Source organism: Otolemur garnettii, unplaced genomic scaffold (genome assembly GCF_000181295.1).
Source record: "Otolemur garnettii isolate 467f Iridium unplaced genomic scaffold, OtoGar3 scaffold00080, whole genome shotgun sequence".
Taxonomy (NCBI): Eukaryota; Metazoa; Chordata; class Mammalia; order Primates; family Galagidae; genus Otolemur; species Otolemur garnettii.
In genome coordinates, this window is record NW_003852475.1 from 2,423,151 (window position 1) to 2,440,079 (window position 16,929).

At 44.3% G+C, this 16,929-nt stretch overlaps 1 protein-coding gene across 2 annotated transcripts in view; it reads left to right on the forward strand.

The window, feature by feature from the left end:
* The window catches only part of MGAT5 (mannosyl (alpha-1,6-)-glycoprotein beta-1,6-N-acetyl-glucosaminyltransferase), a 342,867-nt gene that overhangs the window by 193,935 nt on the left and 132,003 nt on the right, over positions 1-16,929 (forward strand). For both annotated transcript variants that reach the window (XM_023515849.1, XM_012807954.2), the window contains 2 exons: positions 10,154-10,230; positions 11,196-11,285. In XM_023515849.1, coding sequence (XP_023371617.1) covers positions 10,154-10,230; positions 11,196-11,285 — 167 coding nt within the window. The remainder of the gene's footprint in view (positions 1-10,153; positions 10,231-11,195; positions 11,286-16,929) is intronic.

Below are 16,929 nucleotides of genomic sequence, written 5' to 3' on the forward strand. Positions count from 1 at the left end.
ATTGTTGTTTGGCGGGTCCGGGCTGGGGATTCGAACCCGCCACCTTAGGTGTACGTGGCTGGCGCCTTAGCCGTTTGAGCTATAGGTGGCGAGCCTTGCCTGGCATTTTTTAAGGACATAGATACAAAATTCTAAGCTGACAATAAGTTTTCTCTCAACACTTAAAAAATGCTTTTGTTGTTGTTGTTGTTTGTTTGTTTTTCTTCTAGCCTTATCTTTTTCTGATCAGATATCTTGCTCAGGCTAGTCTTGAACTGTTAAGTTCAGGCAATCCACTGGCCTTGGCCTCTCAGAATGCTGGGATTACAGGCATGAGCCAGTGCACCCAGCCTGAATTTTTCATTTTAGAGGATCTACTGGAGTTGCCCAGGCTGATCTGGAACTCCTGGGTTCAAGTCATCCTCCTGGCTCAACCTCCCCAGTACCCGAGACTGTAGCCTTGTGTCATGTGCCTGGGATAATTTGCTTTAAGACATTCCCAGTCACAGACGTGATTTAGCAGACTTGGCCTGTATGCTTTACGCTGATGGCACGTAAGTTTTATGCAACTTTTCCGTCACATGAGAACCACAGATTAAATACCTCTCAGCTATTCTTCAAATTTGTATCCAAGGAGTTGGTGTGCTTATGGGCATTTGTAATAATCCTGCCTTTACCTTCTTTTATATGTTCCTTCTGTTCTGCTTTTTTCTAGTACCAGAAACTTATTATCAAGATGTCATCTCAGTTCTAAATTGTCTTACTTTTTAAAATGAAAAAATAAATTGTGATGCAGAAGCCCACAACCAAGCAACCAAAATAAAATGAAAAACTATGTTTTGTGAAAATAAAAACTTATCTTGATATCCTGTTGCGAGGATAGTGAAGGAGAAGTTTCTCCTTCCCTGTGGACATCTGGGGCCAAGTACTGTTCTTTATCAATAGCTACACAAGCTTGTGGCAAGTAATTGAAAACGGGGGACCCTGTATGATATGAAGAAAGCATACTTATTTTTCGGCAACTTATACAATCAAAATAGCCTAGGGAAATAGCCTTCTCTTATGGTTATTCCTTCTTTCTTTCTTTTTTCTACTTTTGCATGGAAAAAATACAAACTAAATATATATATCTATAATTCCTCAAAAAATCCAATCCCAAAACACTTTTGATGGTATAGTAAAAACAGCCAGAAATACATGAACTGTGCTTAACATTCAACCCTGTTATAGAAGAAAAACCAAACCACTCTTTGAGGATAGAAAAAAGATGTGCATGTTCCACGTTCCAGCGACATGTGGCTGTGTAGTGGCACTCTTTCCTACTTCCAGCAAATTGCATGTGAGAAGAGGGGAAGCTGGGAAGGGCTCTGCCCTATCATGTTTATTGACAATAGTTATAAAAATCACCTTAGGCCCCCAACTTGATAACATGATGTAGCTTGACAAATATCTTGGATTTTTAATATCTGCCACTTGTTTCTCAGCATATTTTCTTAAATGGAAATTGGCAACTGAGGATGTCTCAATGTTAGTATTATATCCTCCTTTTAAAAATACAGAACCTCTGTAGGCGCACCTCCCTGCATCGACCGCCTCGGTCTGTGTTGGACCCCATTGTCATCCCTGTTTCTCTGCATGCTCATTGTCCCTTTTCTGTCTCCTCCTGGTTTAGAGTTCAACTCAAATCCCACTTGTCTGGTGATTATTTAAGGGGTCAAATAAGCTGCTACAAAATGCAGTGTTCACATGAGATGAAGGTGATTTTTCTGTCATGTGACAATCCAGATGACAGAGTGGCTCTTCTCCACATTGCTACTCAGGATTCCAGAACCTTCCGCTCTTCCTGGGCCATTGCATGTTTGTTTTCCAGCCCATGGGAAGTGTGGGGAAGAGAGGAGTATGTGTCACAGGCATAAGCTCAGCCAGGCAAGATTGTCTTGAAAGTAGAGAACCTCTCACATCCCTTTGGCCTGAATGTCATCGTCTGGTCACATCTAGCTGCATGAGAAGCCCTCACCGAGGGAGCAGGTGCTCAGCTGCAGACTCTGTTACTGTGGAATTAAGGAAAGTCATTTCTGGGGGAACAGCAAATGGCTTGCTGAATCCTGGAAGCCTCCTGACCCCTCCAGGCACCTGCAGTCTGCTGCTTCCCCAGTCCGTTCCACCCACTGCTATCTGTCACTGGTCTTTTGTTGTGTATTGTATCAAGCTGTTGACTAACTTTTCTGGTGAGCAAGTTTTGGATTTCTGAGGTAGAGACTGTTTTGTGTTTGTATGCTTCCCAAGAAGGCACTAAAATCGTTGCAGATACTCACGTGTTGAATAAATTGGTGTCAGAAATTTTCACATTCTTGTCACAGCTTCATTGAGCTATAATTCATGGGCCATCTAATTCACCCTTTTAAAGTGTCTGATCCCAAGGCTTTGAGTAGATTTACAGTTGTGCAACTACCACCACAATCAATTTTAGACATTTATATTATCTCAAAAAGAAACCCCATATCACCTACTCCCACCCATCCTAACCCTTAAGTCACCAATCTACTTTCAGTCTCTGTAAATTTGTCTGGACATTTCATATAAATGCAATCTTATAGTGTGTGGCTGCTTTCCCTCGTGTAATGTTTTTAAGATTCATCCACGTAGCATGTATTAGCATATCATTCCTTTTTATGGTTGAATAATATTTATGGACAGACGGCATTTGATCTGTTCTTTGGGTGATTGAAGTTTGGGTGGTTTTCAACTTTCAGCTCTTGTACATGTTGCTACCACGAACACCTGTGTACAAGTTTTTGTGTTGATGTATGTTTTCACTCTTCTGTAATCTGTACCAAGGAATCAAATTGCTGGGTCAGATAATAACTCTGTTTAAGGAACTGCTAGACTGCTGTCCCATTTTATATTCCTACCGTTGGTGTTTGAGGGTTCTGATTTCTGTACATTTTCTCTAACGCCTATTATCTGAATTTAATTATAGTCCCTTTAGTTGCTATGAAGTTGTATCTCATGGTGCTTTTGATTTCCAACTCCCCGATGCTTAATGATGATAATTTTTTCTTTCCCCCATGTCAGTTGCAGTTATTTAACCCCACCTGCATTCTGCTCACCGCATACGTGTGCCCCGAGGTGTGTGTAACAAACCTTTTCTAAAGTCAGGTGTTCCTAGTGGTGGCAGTTTTGGGTTTATGAGAATGGAGGGTTGGTGTATGTACGATATTGTGTCTGTATAACATTCTTATTAACCGTCCCTCAGGTTGGGAATCTCAGTTCTAGGTCTTTTAAATACTCTTATCAACAAAAGGAAAAATCTTACTAATACTTGCTTTAAAAATTAGATAATCCTGCAAAAAAAATAAGTAAATGAAAACGGTATGACAAAGGACAGTATAAATAATCTGGGGTTATTTGCGTCAATCATGACTTCAAATTCTATAACACTTATTCTCTTTGGCAGTGTGTTTTCATTGTCATCACAACTCCATTCTTTTTAAGTGTTGTATTCTTAAAGTTGTGTATAACTGAGAAACCATATACATGGAATATGATTTTGTTGTTGACTTCCATTATGCCTGCAGTATTTGTATAGGGGCATTGTTGCAGAGCCTCCTTTTTATAAAGTCTGTGAGGCCATTGGATGTGCTTTTTATGAAGGGAATAAAACACTGTCATTTTATTCCTTGGCATTTATTCTTCAAATTTCCTATGCAGAACATGAAGATGGTGGTGTGGTTTTTAATACCTAGAAACTATGTGTGTGAGTAATCTTGACTCAGAAGGCAAAGGCCTGGATTGAACATGCAGAGTGCTTCTTACATGGAAAGTGCTTAATGGGTGACACCTGTGGCTCAGTGAGTAGGGCGCCGGCCCCATATACCGAGGGTGGCGGGTTCAAACCCCACCCCTGCCAAACTGCAACAAAAAAAATAGCCAGGCGTTGTGGCGGGCGCCTATAGTCCCAGCTATTTGGAAGGCTGAGACAAGAGAATCACCTAAGTCCAGGAATTGGGAGTTGCTGTGAGCTGTGTGACACCACAGCACTCTACCAAAGGTGATAAAGTGAGACTCTGTCTCCACACACAAAAAGAAAGTGCTTAATGGATTTTGTTTAATTGATGAATGAGGAAGGTACTTCCTCTCCCTTAGGCCTCATTGTAATGAATCAGAAAAAGTAGAAGGTGGATAAATACGGTTCAGAAGTCCCTTGTAGTTCTAAAATTCCTTTGTGCAATGATAATTGCAGTCTCAACTTCTGAGGTTAAAAAACAAAACAAAAGCAAAGTAAGGGTTAAATATAAATATGCCAAGTCTTTTCAAAATGCCCAGTGTGCGGTCCACACATGAGTCTTGCCTGGTACCCATACTTTGGCATCTCAGGTCCTTTGGTGACCAGGGAGCTTCCTATTACTGTATGGCCTTGGGCCTGAAATACACGTATATGACTCAGTTATAGAAATTATACTGTTCCTAGTGCAAAAGTAAAAACAGCCCTAAATAAATATTTACCAAACTGAGAATGACTGAGTCATTTTAAATGGGAGATTGTATTTCACCATGGCTGGTTTCAGTCTGATTTATTGCTGTCTATTCCTGAAGCCAAGCCAGCTGATGGAGGTGCTGGCAGGAGCTGAGTCTCTAAACCAGAGATTAGGAGTTTTCCAGCTCTTGCTGGATGGCCAGGCTCATGTGGGTGTGCTTCTCAGGGGCCATCTGATAAGTGTCGCCGCTTGTTCGTATCAGGTGTGCCGAGAGAAATGCTACCTTGCCCTACACACAGAACAAAATCGCTGGAGACTCTTTATCTTTTGAGAGGAAATATGTATGGGGTGTCTCTGGGCTGAATGAAGATGATTATCTTAGCTGCTGGCAGAGAAATTAGGTGAGGAGGTTGAACTCAGTTTCCTAAAACTTCCTGAGTGGACAGATAGGCATGTTCTTTGAGGTTTCTGAGAGTTTTTGAATAAACTCACTTTTTCTTTTTTTTCCCCCCCCACTCTTGATAATTATACTGGTGAGGGACTTAATCTATCAGGTGCCTGTTCAGTTTGAGATAAAAAGTTAACAGCCCTGTGTTCTTTCTATAAGTTCTTAAAAAGAAGTGCCATCTCAAACACTCATCATTATGTCAAGAAAAGTGAGCTTTGACAAAGTAGACTTTCTTCCTGGTGCTGAACACCTGCCCCCACCCTTGCCTCCCTTGCCCTCTCCCGCCTTCCCTTGCCCTCCCCTTTCCCCCTTTCCCCCCTCACCTCTTCCCCCTCTCCCTCCTATCTTCCCTCTCCCCCCTCCCTTCCCCCTGCCCTCCCCTTTCCCTCCCCTATACTGTTATCTCCACTAGGGAGCCAGGGAGTCCAGTATCTGACACATGGTACCACCTACACACATTGATATATTTAGGCTGACCCGCCATATAGCTTTTGTTATGGAGAATGTATTTCCAGATCTCGTTTGTTCAGCAGTGAGGAGTGCTTATCATAACTTTAAATGAGTTGATAGTGAATGAGAGTTCCGTGATGCTGCCTAGTTGACAGTTGATGGTGCTTTAGAACACACGACAGCATCCTTCTGTACATATAAATGCTGACCTGGGCAGCTGGGAGGTGAAAGCCTCGCCTGGTACCTAATGCACCTTGCATTTGATTTGTACAAGTGCGGGGCAGTTAACCTATGATTCATTAAGACTGTATCTTGTTCTACCTTAAGGTTTCTTTGTAAATCCCACTAAGATATGACTGTCAGTGACTCTCACTAAGGCCAGGCACCATCCCCTCTCCCAGCACCAGAAGTGATTCTTCTCCCACCTCTGCCCCGCCTGCTGTCTTCCTGCATGTTGAGCCAGACTCTCTGTACTCAGTTACTGGGTCAGTGACTCTGAGGGAGCCTCTCCCATCCCCCTTTTGTGGCACTTTCTCTCCTCTTCACTCCTCTGGTACTCGGACTCTCCATTCCATCGTTACATGTGTTTATTCCATTGTTCAAAAAATCACTATGGGGTCCCTTGTGTGTTGTATGCTTGTCCCAGGCCACAGCACGAGGTACTTGTCCATGCCTTCCAGGAGTGCCACTGTTGTGTGTGCCTCCTTCCATGTCTGTTAGCCCCAAAGGACAAGGGCCATGCCTTACAAAAGTGCAGTGTCAATTCATCAGCACGGGTGCTGAGTTTAGAGGTCGGCGCTGAGAATTGTAAAGGTTCTCCTTTCCGGGTTATCAGATGAGGTAACCACTTTCCTTTTTCTGAAATGTGCTACTATAAGTGACAGCACCATAGAAAGGCAAGTTGTCATCTTCCACCTTCTGGTCCTGTCCTGTGTCCCCCTATTTCTATTCTCACTGCCCCTCTAAGAACATCTTACCATCTCCTGATGTTCCCTGTCTCCTTCCTTCCTTGGGGGCTGCAGAAACAAGAGTAAGAAAAAAATCTATCTGATTCTCTTTTTGTCCCTGTCTCGTCTCAGTACATATCTGAAATGTCGCTGTCTCCCTCTGCGTGTGTCTCTGTCAATGTGTTGGGAGACTGTCAGGGAGACTCTGGCTCCACACTCGACAGGAGTACCCTGCTCTGTGTGTGTGTGTGATGTCTCAACACTTTCAGCCTGTATATGATCTTAAATCTTAAGCATTTTTGTGGCAGGAAAAGTGTGTGTTCTCTTAGATAAAACCCAGTGTTTGAGCACCTGCTGAATTGTGTGCGTATAAGCAACTAAGAAAACAGAATTTTCACACCTGTGTAATCTGCATTCCAGGTGGATACCTGGTTGCCAATGCCATAGAACCATGCAAAGTAGAAGTTTGGGGAAAGGCAGTGTGGCATGGACTGGTATGAGGATGTGAACGGTCATAAGATGGGTTACAGTAAAATTGCTTACATGAAAATTCCTATTTTCCCTTACCCTTTCACTATTAAAAAAAAATCAGCAAGGGGGAGAGTTTGGGATAAACAGCAGGGAGAACATTCTAGCAATATATCTTGGCATAAACTTTCTCCCTTTTTTGAAGATACCTTGTGTGTGATCTCCGTCTCCCTTGAGAAGCAGTAACATTGGCTTTTGTGGTCTGAATTTTTGTTTCTTACTAAGATTAGAGGCTTTCTGAGGGGTAGAAAAGTCCTCCACAGACACAAAGTAATAAAAACATTTGCTGAGTTTTTGTCATTGCGATAGAAAGAAAATGAGGAACTGTCCTTGAGGAGAAGGTGTTGAAAATCTCCATGAGCCATGTAGTGATGGGTTTTGCTCAGATTTTTCCTGATCAGATTCAGGGAGCAGCCCTGCCCTGTGCTTGGAAGATGGGTGGTTTCCTGTTTTTTCCCGGTCACAGATTCCTCCTACCCCAGCACTCTTCAACAAAAGCTTTTAGAGCCCATTGTCTGTTCAGACCCATCACTGCGTAACTCAGTAATGGAGAGAAAACTCAAACACATATGTAAGATGATAGTTGCAAAAGAGACCTTGTTGGATTAGCTGACAAGCTCAGTTGCAGGGAGAGTCAGAACCCGGCTCTGTCTAGTGCTCCCTGGGCCCAAGAAGCCCATCCACAGGGCAGGCGGGGATGTGCCATTTGGAGCGCCTGGAGATCCAGCAAGCAGACAGTCTTCTCACAGGTTCTCACGCCCTGGGAGGGGAGAGGGCAAACATGAAGAAAATAATAGGAACCTTGCTGTGGTGGGAGGTGAGCAGGAGACCGGAGGAGGGCAGCACCCTGGCTAGAGTGGGCATGGGGAGGAAGAAGGGGTGAGGATGGCGGCTTCCGGACGGCGCTTGAACCGAGCCTTCAGGAAAGGGAAGGGCTTCGGCTGGGCAGGGGAAGGCTGCAGGGGGCTCGAAAGAAGTCAGTTCAGCAGGGTTTTGTAGAAATGGGGGAGGCTCATTTGGGGACTCTCCCAGCATGTCAGACACAGGGTCTCCCAGTCATTCGCTGTTGTCTCCAGCTGCTTTCTCACCACGACAGAGTTGAGTAGTTGCAGCAGAGACTGTGTGGCCCAGGTATTTCCTGTGGGTCTTTACAGAAAAAGTTTACTGAGCCTGGGTACATTTTTATCCTTGAAACTGTGTTGACCAGAAACTGTGGTATCAGCAGAGGGGCTTTGCTTACAGCCCTCCCTCTGCTTGGCAAGGCCCCTTCACTCCAACTCAGTAGCCTAAAGTGTCAAGAACTTCTGGCTTCAAATATTCTGGGAATAGAATAGTGTCTATGGTGTGAGAGGGGCATCAGCCCCAGTGTCCGCTAAAGTGTCTGGTTACCCTGAGCCTAGCCTGTCGTGGGCTGGGCCTAATTTCGCTGAAACTCTGGGCTTATTTGTTCGGTGAGTGCTTCTAGGCAGTACCAGAACTGAAACCAGTGACAGGAGTAATCGTCACCAGATAGGCCTCTGTCTTCCTTGGAGGGACAGTGCATTTGGTGAGGCAAGCAGGAGGAGGGGAACTGTAGAAAGAACTGCCACCTCAACCCTGCATCTGTTTTAAAAACACTGAGAATGTGTTTCCAGAAGCTGATATGCATTTGAAATGCTGCTTTCCCAGATAGAGTGAACGGAGGTTGCATAGACTCCCATAGCAAGCACCAGCTTCTGAGCACCTGCTGTGGTCTGTGGCACCTGCCACTGGGAGTGCAGGACGAGCCTCTTGGTGAACACTAATGTGTTCAGTAAGAGCTGCGTGAAAGAGGCGCAGCCATCCCCACTTTACAGATCATGAAACAGGCTCCAACAAGCTGAGTAACCTTGATATTAACTACTAGATGACACTGCTTCCAATCCATGAGAAGGAAGATAGTGATTTTTATGCTCTAGTCATTCTTAGCAAGGAGGAGGCGCATTAAAAACACTGAATTAAGAAGTCACAAGTTTCTGTTGCAGTCTATCAGAGGAACTGATTACCAAAGGGCAGGTAAAAGTCTAACTTCTATTTAAAATACCTGTGTCAGATAACATTGCAGTTTGGGATCTAATTTCTGATTAGTGCTTTATATAGAAAAGTGTCAGCCGTGAAGAATGGTGAAATTTTTCACATTTCTGGAGAACATAGGACTGAAAAGAGAAGCATATAGGTTTAGGGTTGCCCTATTTCCAACTAAAGTGATTGGTCCAAATCTTATCATAACCAGCCCCTCCCTAAAACTTTGCATGGTTCCACCTTGTCTTCAGGATAAAAGTCAAAGTTCTTATTGTGGTGGGGAGGCCTTTGCTGTTCGGGCCCTGCCTGCATCTCCTGTCAGACCTCCCAGTGCCTCATTCTACTTTATTCCAGCCAAATGTCTTTAATGCAGCCAAAGTCTGTCCCTGCATTTGGGAGCACCTCTGTCCCTTGAACACCATCTTTAGATGATGCCCTCTGTCCAGCTTGTACTCTACCTTCATATCTGGACTAAGATGTCAATGCACCCCTTTTGACCCTTAAAGGAGGCTAGGTTGAGTGTCTTTCCCTGGCCTGCCCCCAAGATCGCATCCATTATGTTGTTGTTCATTGTTCATCCACCATTAGATCATAAGCTTCTTAAGGCATCTGTTTTAGTTTTGACTGCACAAGTTCCTTTGAAGTTACAAGGAATAGGAATCTACTTTAGCTAATGTAAAGGGAGTTTTTTGGGAGGGGATATTTAAAGAGTAAAGAGACCTTTGTGGAGATCTAAGAACTGGGTCTCTAAGAAGCTGTGCCTCATGGAACTGGAGCCAGATAGCGCAGCTGTGTCTGTAGCTTCCTGCTCCTCTGCACACCAGCTCTGTGGGGCTGTTTCTCCCTGCTGGCTTCCTCCATTTACTCACAAGTCCTCCTGAAGTCTGCTCATGACCTCAGCTTGCCTGCACAGCCTAGATGGGCCCGCCAGCCCTGGTGGGCACTTCCAATCTCAGGGTTTCATTTCCTGCTCCCTGCTTGTTTGGTTTCTCAGTTTCTCAATTACAAATTTCCAAGCAATTAGTGAGCCTAGTTCACCATTTTGAGCCAGGCCTGTGTGTCATGGGTCCCTGGCCAGCCCATAGGTGGGCAGCCCTTGGGATCAGGTCCTCACTACAGACCAATGAGAGATATTTGGAGGTAGGCATTCCATGAGTCAGAACAGGGCTGCCAGCGGAGACTTCCCTGTTTTGGTTTTTCTCTCTGCCTCTCTTCTTACAAGGATGTTAGGCTGGTGCTTCACAGACTTGATGGTATCCTTTGTTGTTCTTTGTCTTTTACAGATATCATTAACGGAGCTCAAGAAAAATGTGTATTGCCTCCTATGGATGGCTACCCCCACTGCGAGGGGAAGATCAAGGTAAGGCAGAGGGCGCAGGCTCATGTTCATCTTCCTCCATCCTCACTAGCACCTCCTCTTTCCCTCCCCCCCCCCGTTTCCTCCCCAGTGATACCAGTGACTTGCTCTTGAAGCCAGGCATTTAAGGCTCCATCCTGCCAGAGTTGGGCGGTGGCCATGACAACCCAGCCCTGTTTGTGCCAACTTCCTGGGGTTGGGCAACAATGGCTCTCATTCTCAGCCGAAAAGAGCCCAGGCCCTTTCAGGCACCTGCTGTGCCTTTGAAGTCGCCTTCCCTCTTTTTTTCTCAGCTTCTAGTGGGACCAGTGTCAAGGGGCTGCCACTATTTAGTGTCCAACTCCCTTCTTTCTCAGTGCCCTACTCTTAGATCTCGAGATTGTGGTTTAAATGTCCTGTTTCGGTTGTGGTCAAACCCAAAGACATTTGATGGGCTTTCACTCTTTTTCAAAGATCCTAGTTGCATTGTCTGCCCTGGGGGAGACCACTTCCTGCTTGGTAGTTTTCAGAGGAACGGGTCACCTAGGTGTGTACCTGGGACAGTGAGACCAACCTCAGGAGCATGTATGTATTAGGGTCATCTGTAAATGCTCCTTCATGCCCTGGTTCCCACACCACCGTGCCGTGGGCTGTTGGAACTGCGGTCCCAGGAGGGGATGTGTACAGAGTCCCATTAGGCACTTGCTCTTCATAGGACTCTTCTGGGCTTCATCGCCTGAAGTATCTTCCAGCCTTGTGCCATTCTGAAAACCTCCAGGAAGGCCTGGCACAAGCCGTTGTCCACTTATGGGTCATCCAGGGGCTGAGCCAAGCCTCTGGTCACCTGGACTTCAGCTTAGTGGCTCCTTCACTCAGTTTCCTTAGTCCCAGCGTGAGCCGTTCACCCCATTTGCACTGTTCTCTGTGAGGGAATGTGCAGCGGCCCTGAGAACAGCTGCACAGATGTTCTGATCTGATTCTTGTTTCAGTGGATGAAAGACATGTGGCGTTCAGATCCCTGCTACGCAGACTACGGAGTGGATGGGTCCACCTGCTCCTTTTTTATTTACCTCAGTGAGGTAAGTAGCTTCTTGTGGCTCCTGGAAATAAAGGCGACTGGTTGGACTATTTTGTATCTGAGCCTGGAATTTGAAAAGATTAAAACCGTGTGTTCCTAGGTGAAGGACCTATGGTTCCCTTCATTACTTCCCCACCTCCTCAAGAAAGATGTTTTTATCCCCTTAAGGGAAAAAGAGACTGAGTTAGCTATTTACTTTTTCCCCAATTTATTTTATTGTAGTAAAATATACATAATGTGTGATGGAGTCATTTAAGGCTCCATCCTGAAACGGTCTTAACCATTTCAAATGTGTAGTTCAGTGGCATTGTGTACACCTACACTATACAGCCATCTCCAGAAGGTTCCAGAGTGCTTTCATTTTGCAGAACTAAAACTCTATACTCATTAAATACTCCCCATTCCCCTCCCTCTTATCTACAGGCAAGCACTATCCTACTTTCTGTCTCTATGGGTTTGACTGCTCTAGTAACTCACATGAGTGGAATCACAGAATATTTGTGCTCTTGCAACTGGCTAATTTCACTTAGCATAGTGTCTTTAAGGCATATCCACCTTGTAGCATGGTTCAGAACATCCTTTTGAAAGCTGCATACTCCATTGTTTATAAAAACCACATTTGGTCTGTCCATTCACCCATCAGTAGACATACGGGCTGCTCCCAGCTTTTGGCTGTGAACAGCACAGCTACGAACATGGGTGTCCAAACATAGTGTCTTTAAGGCATATCCACCTTGTAGCATGGTTCAGAACATCCTTTTGAAAGCTGCATACTCCATTGTTTATAAAAACCACATTTGGTCTGTCCATTCACCCATCAGTAGACATACGGGCTGCTCCCAGCTTTTGGCTGTGAATAGCACGGCTACGAACATGGGTGTCCAGACATCTCTTCAGGACCCTTCATTCAGTTCTTCAAGGAATTTACCCAGAAGTGGAATTTCTGGATTATATAGTAGTTGTATTTTTAACTTTTTGAGGAACTACCACACTGTTTTTCAGGGTGGCTGTGCCTTTTTACATTCCCACCAACAGAACCCAAGTGTTCTGATGTCTCCACATTCTTGCCAACACTTGTTATTTTCTGGTTTTTTGATAGTAATGGGCGTGAGGTGGCATCTCATTGTGGTTTAGGATTGTGCTTCCTTAATGATAGTAATATCATCTCATGGGCTTGTTGGCTGAGTTAGCTTTTTACATAGGGACTGAGTTAGTTACTTTTACATTTTTTTTTCTTATCTGAGCTTCATTTTTGTTTGTACCCTTGAATTTGTACCCTTGAGTTTAGATGGCAGCTTTTTCCCCCCATAAAGGTTGCAGAGCATTTTGTAGACAACATGGAATTTGTCCCAGGCTTGGATGATCTCCATTGTAACTTCAGGAAAATCCAAGAGTAGGGCAGAGTTAAGACTTTGCTTCAGGCATGCCAGAGGGGAAGCACCTGCCAAGGCATCACATCCTGCTGGCTTCCCCTCTCTGCTCTGTGGAGGGCGGACGTTGGGTCTTGTGCAACAGATGCTGGCTGATTCAGAGGGTGAGGCTTGACAGATCTCCCATTGCCTAATTTTTAAATTCTGTCCCCCGTTTTTGTTTGCGGCTGGTGTGTCGTTTGAGTGATAATTACAGTCCCTGGGTGATGCCATGCAGGAAAGGGAATGCCTCCACTTATTAGGCCTTAGGTGCTTTTCTCTATGGGATATAGATCCTTTTCTTTATTGTGCCAGAAGGTGACAAGGGACAGCTCTTTTAGGGATGGAGGCCAAACCAGCATTGTTGTAGGGTGTATGACCCTGAATTCCGTGGGGCTTGCCCCTCTCCTAGACCATCAGCTCTCCGTCTTTGGTACATTCAGGTCAGATTTTATTGTTTTTGATGCAGTTGTTCCATGGTCCACCTATGGCTGTCATGGTGAGAACCCCAAAGTTAATGATAAAATTCCTCTTGGAAATAAAAGCACTGAGAGTTGGGCATGTGGTGCTCCTCAGTAACAAACTGCTGGCAAACTGATTTGGTAGCATTTCTTTGACTGGCTGTCTGGATTCTGGCTTGTGTGACCTGTGGCCTCCCTTCCCATTTCCTTCTCCAGAGGAAAAGGCCTGGGGCCGTGGGGAACCTTCACTCTAAGGAGAAGTCAATTAAAAATACCTTTCCTGCCTCGAGGAAAAGGTTCTTCATTCCATTTAATTTTCAGAAGTTTTCTTCCCCTTTCCACTTGATGGAATTTAGCCAGAGTCCAGCTGTGCTCTGTGATTGACAAGCTGGGCTAATTTCCCGCCTTCCTTAGACTTTGTGTGTTGGGGTGTGCAGTGGAGGGAAAGGATTTTACACGGCTGTCCTCACTGCCGCTACCTCCTGCGAGAGTGGCCCAGACAGAAAGCACTGCAATTATTTCTGACCTCTCCCCTTCCTTTGACTGTGCCCCACTCCCAGTAAAGGAAGGACGTGGCAAGAGTCAAAGAAAAATGAAATTCTGGGGGAGGCCAGTTGCGAGGAGTGTGGGGCAGACCCCACACTTCCACTTATGAGAGGCCAAGTGCTTCCTCTCAGAATCTGTAGCTATTTTTCTCTTCCTGAGGTATACAGTGGTGCTTCATTAGTCCATTGCACTCTCTCTCTCTGCTGTTAATTAGGTGGTTTTGTTGTTTAGCTAAATTCAGTTCAGTGAGCAATTACTGAACCTCTGTTGTCCACAGGTTCATTGTCAGCAGTTAATCAACTCTCTTCCCGGTACCATGCTTGGCATCCATCATCTTAAAGAGGCGAATGAAAGAGAAGGAAGAAAAGATGCAGGAACCTCTTTTCCAAGGCTTTAGTCTGAAAATAACCCTGATCCTTGGGGCTTTTAGAAAAATTCCCATGTCCTCATAGGGTGGTTAATAGGTGCCCAAGAGAGTTTGAGGACAGTCTCACCGATTAGGTCACTTCTGTAGGATTACTGCCCTTTGAGCCCCCTACTTCAGCTACTGTTTCTGCTGCTTTCTAAGCACCATGATTTTATTAGAAAAACGTTCCTTCTTGGTGCTGTGGGTTCCTCCTTCATAAAATAATAATTTTAGTACTGGCAATGCCCCTCCTATGAGGATGTTGTAAGGATACCCGAGATTACGGGGGTATGTACTTAGAACTTGGCAGAGAGAAGACACTCAGGAAACGTAACTGATATGTTATGGTTTTTTAATGTTGTCATTACTGAGCATAGCTGTGGGGTGTCATTAGACTCAGACGTTATATGTAGGACGTTGGTTCCATCCTAGAGTTAGAGTCAAGTTCTGGTTCTCATTTGCCAGTCTAATTTTATATTCTCTGACTGCTGGGAACATAAAAATTTTGTTCTTTCCCTTCACTTTTCTTTAATTGACAAAAATTGTGTATATTTGTGGTTTCCAACTTGATGTTTGACCTAGGTCTACTTGACTAAATCAAGTTAATTAACACATGCGTTGCTTCATCTGTATGTGTATTTGTGGTGAGGACACTTCCCCTTGACTTTTTTCTGGGTATGAGACTTGTTTGCATTGTAATTGGGAGCTGGATGTGTGGAGCTAGTGCACCCCTACTGTTGTTAATGCAAAGTTAGTGGTAGGGTTTTCTAATCCAATAAATTCCTCTCTAGTATCTTCAACACAGAAACTACCATGTGAGTTGTATTTAATTTATGCTAGTGTTTTGTTCAAATTGTGGCAATAACTTTAAATGCCCACCAACCCAGGAATGGATTAACAAGCTGTGGTATATGTACACCATGGAATACTATTCAGCCATTAAAAAAGATGGAGACTTTACATCAGTCATATTAACTGGGATGGAGGTGGAACACATTCTTCTTAGTAAAGATCACAAGAATGGAGAAGCAAGAATCCAACGTGCTCATCTAATAGATGAGCTAATACGAGGTTGGGGGTAGGGCAATGAGAGAACTGGGAGAGGAGAGGACTGAGGGATATAGGGGTCATGGTGTATGGTACATCTCTTGGGGGTAGGACACAATTATAAGAGACTTTAACAAATACAATCAGTGTAACCTAATTCTCTGTTCCCTCAAAGAATTCTAAACAATAAAAACTTTTACAAACTGAAAAAATAATAAGACAAAAAAACTGATGCTAGTTTTTAGCCTGGAGCCTTGTGCATGTATAATTCACACGTTCCTTGACCAATGTTGACTTAATAAAACATCATAGTCCGGGTGGGTGGGGGGATGTTTTCTAGTGTGGCAGTCAGCATGTTAAAATCCTGGACAGTATCTGTGGCTTTGCAGGAGCTGTGTTAGTCCAGTTGTGTGGCTCTCTCGCTCTTGCTGTCTTGAAACTTACTCTGTTACTTCATTAGACTCTGAAACCTGTTTATTTCTTGTATGTCAGGTTTCTCTTGCAGTTGAGAGAATGGTTGAGAGGGACATCTTCACTGGACTTGTTAACTTGATCAACACTTGGCACCAGTGACTTTTATCTTATTCTTATCCTTATTAGAACAGCTAATTCTTGTTTTGGTCTATGTTCAACATTAGAACTTTGGCAGATACCAAAGGACATGAAGTAGAATGTCTCTTGCAGAGTCGGTCACCGGATGAACTGAAGCATTTAGATTCAGACCCATCCTAGGGGAGGTACTCTTCCCTTTTCTTTCCCATGGCCATCTCAGTACACAAACTTCCCCCGCCTTCTAGGATTACAAACTTCTACTTTTACACTCAATGACTTGTAGTCTACAAATCTTCTCTAGTTGAATTCAAGGAAGGAAATCCATCAATATTCCCCTTGTGGTCTCTCCACGGTTACTTGTGTGACACTGTGCTGGAGACTGCAGAGGTAAAAGCTGAGTGCTTGCCCTTGTTTAATGGTGGAGCTTTGGGTGCCCGACTGTAAGGAGGAAACAGCACTGGGCCTCCGTGGTGCGCTGGATGCCTCCAATACAGCCCTGCACTATCTTATGTAAGGGACTTGAGCATCCGAGGATTTAGATATCCATGGGAGTCCCGGAACCCATGCCCTGTGTATATGGAGGGCTGACTATACACATGTCATAATGCCTCTCACCAACCCTAATGAGTAACAGAGAGCTAAGTTGTAGCTCAGAGAGTTAGTCACTTGGCCCCAAAGTCCTGCCCTTCTCACTGGTGTTGTCCCCTTTGTGGTGAAAGAAAACAGAACTCTGGAAATGGACTTGGAGTCACTGACTTTACACTCAGTCTTCATCTTAAAACCACTTGTGCTTAAAATATGGCTCTGATTTGGCTAGTTTCAATTCAGCTTTGTTGCCAGTTTTCTGATACTCCATGATCTGTATACTCGACCCCCAAAAAGCGAAGTACCACTAATCCTGCTGAGGACATGAGTCATGAAAACCAGGTGTCAGCCATTCCAAGTGGTTGGAGACAATGAATGATTCATTAGGCAGCCTTGTATTTCCAGAACATCAGGCAGTTCATTTTCTCTATCTGTTTTTGTGAGCTATGTAAGTATTCCCATTGCAGAGACAAGGTCCTATAAAGTAATTACTCTGAATGTCATTGTTTCAGGTATATTAACTTAGCTGTCTGCAGAGCCTTTTATTGCTATCAGCTTCTCTAAGAGTTAGAACGTATCTCTTCACCTCTATTGATATTATATTGATAGATGATGCTGATACACATTGGACACTACACA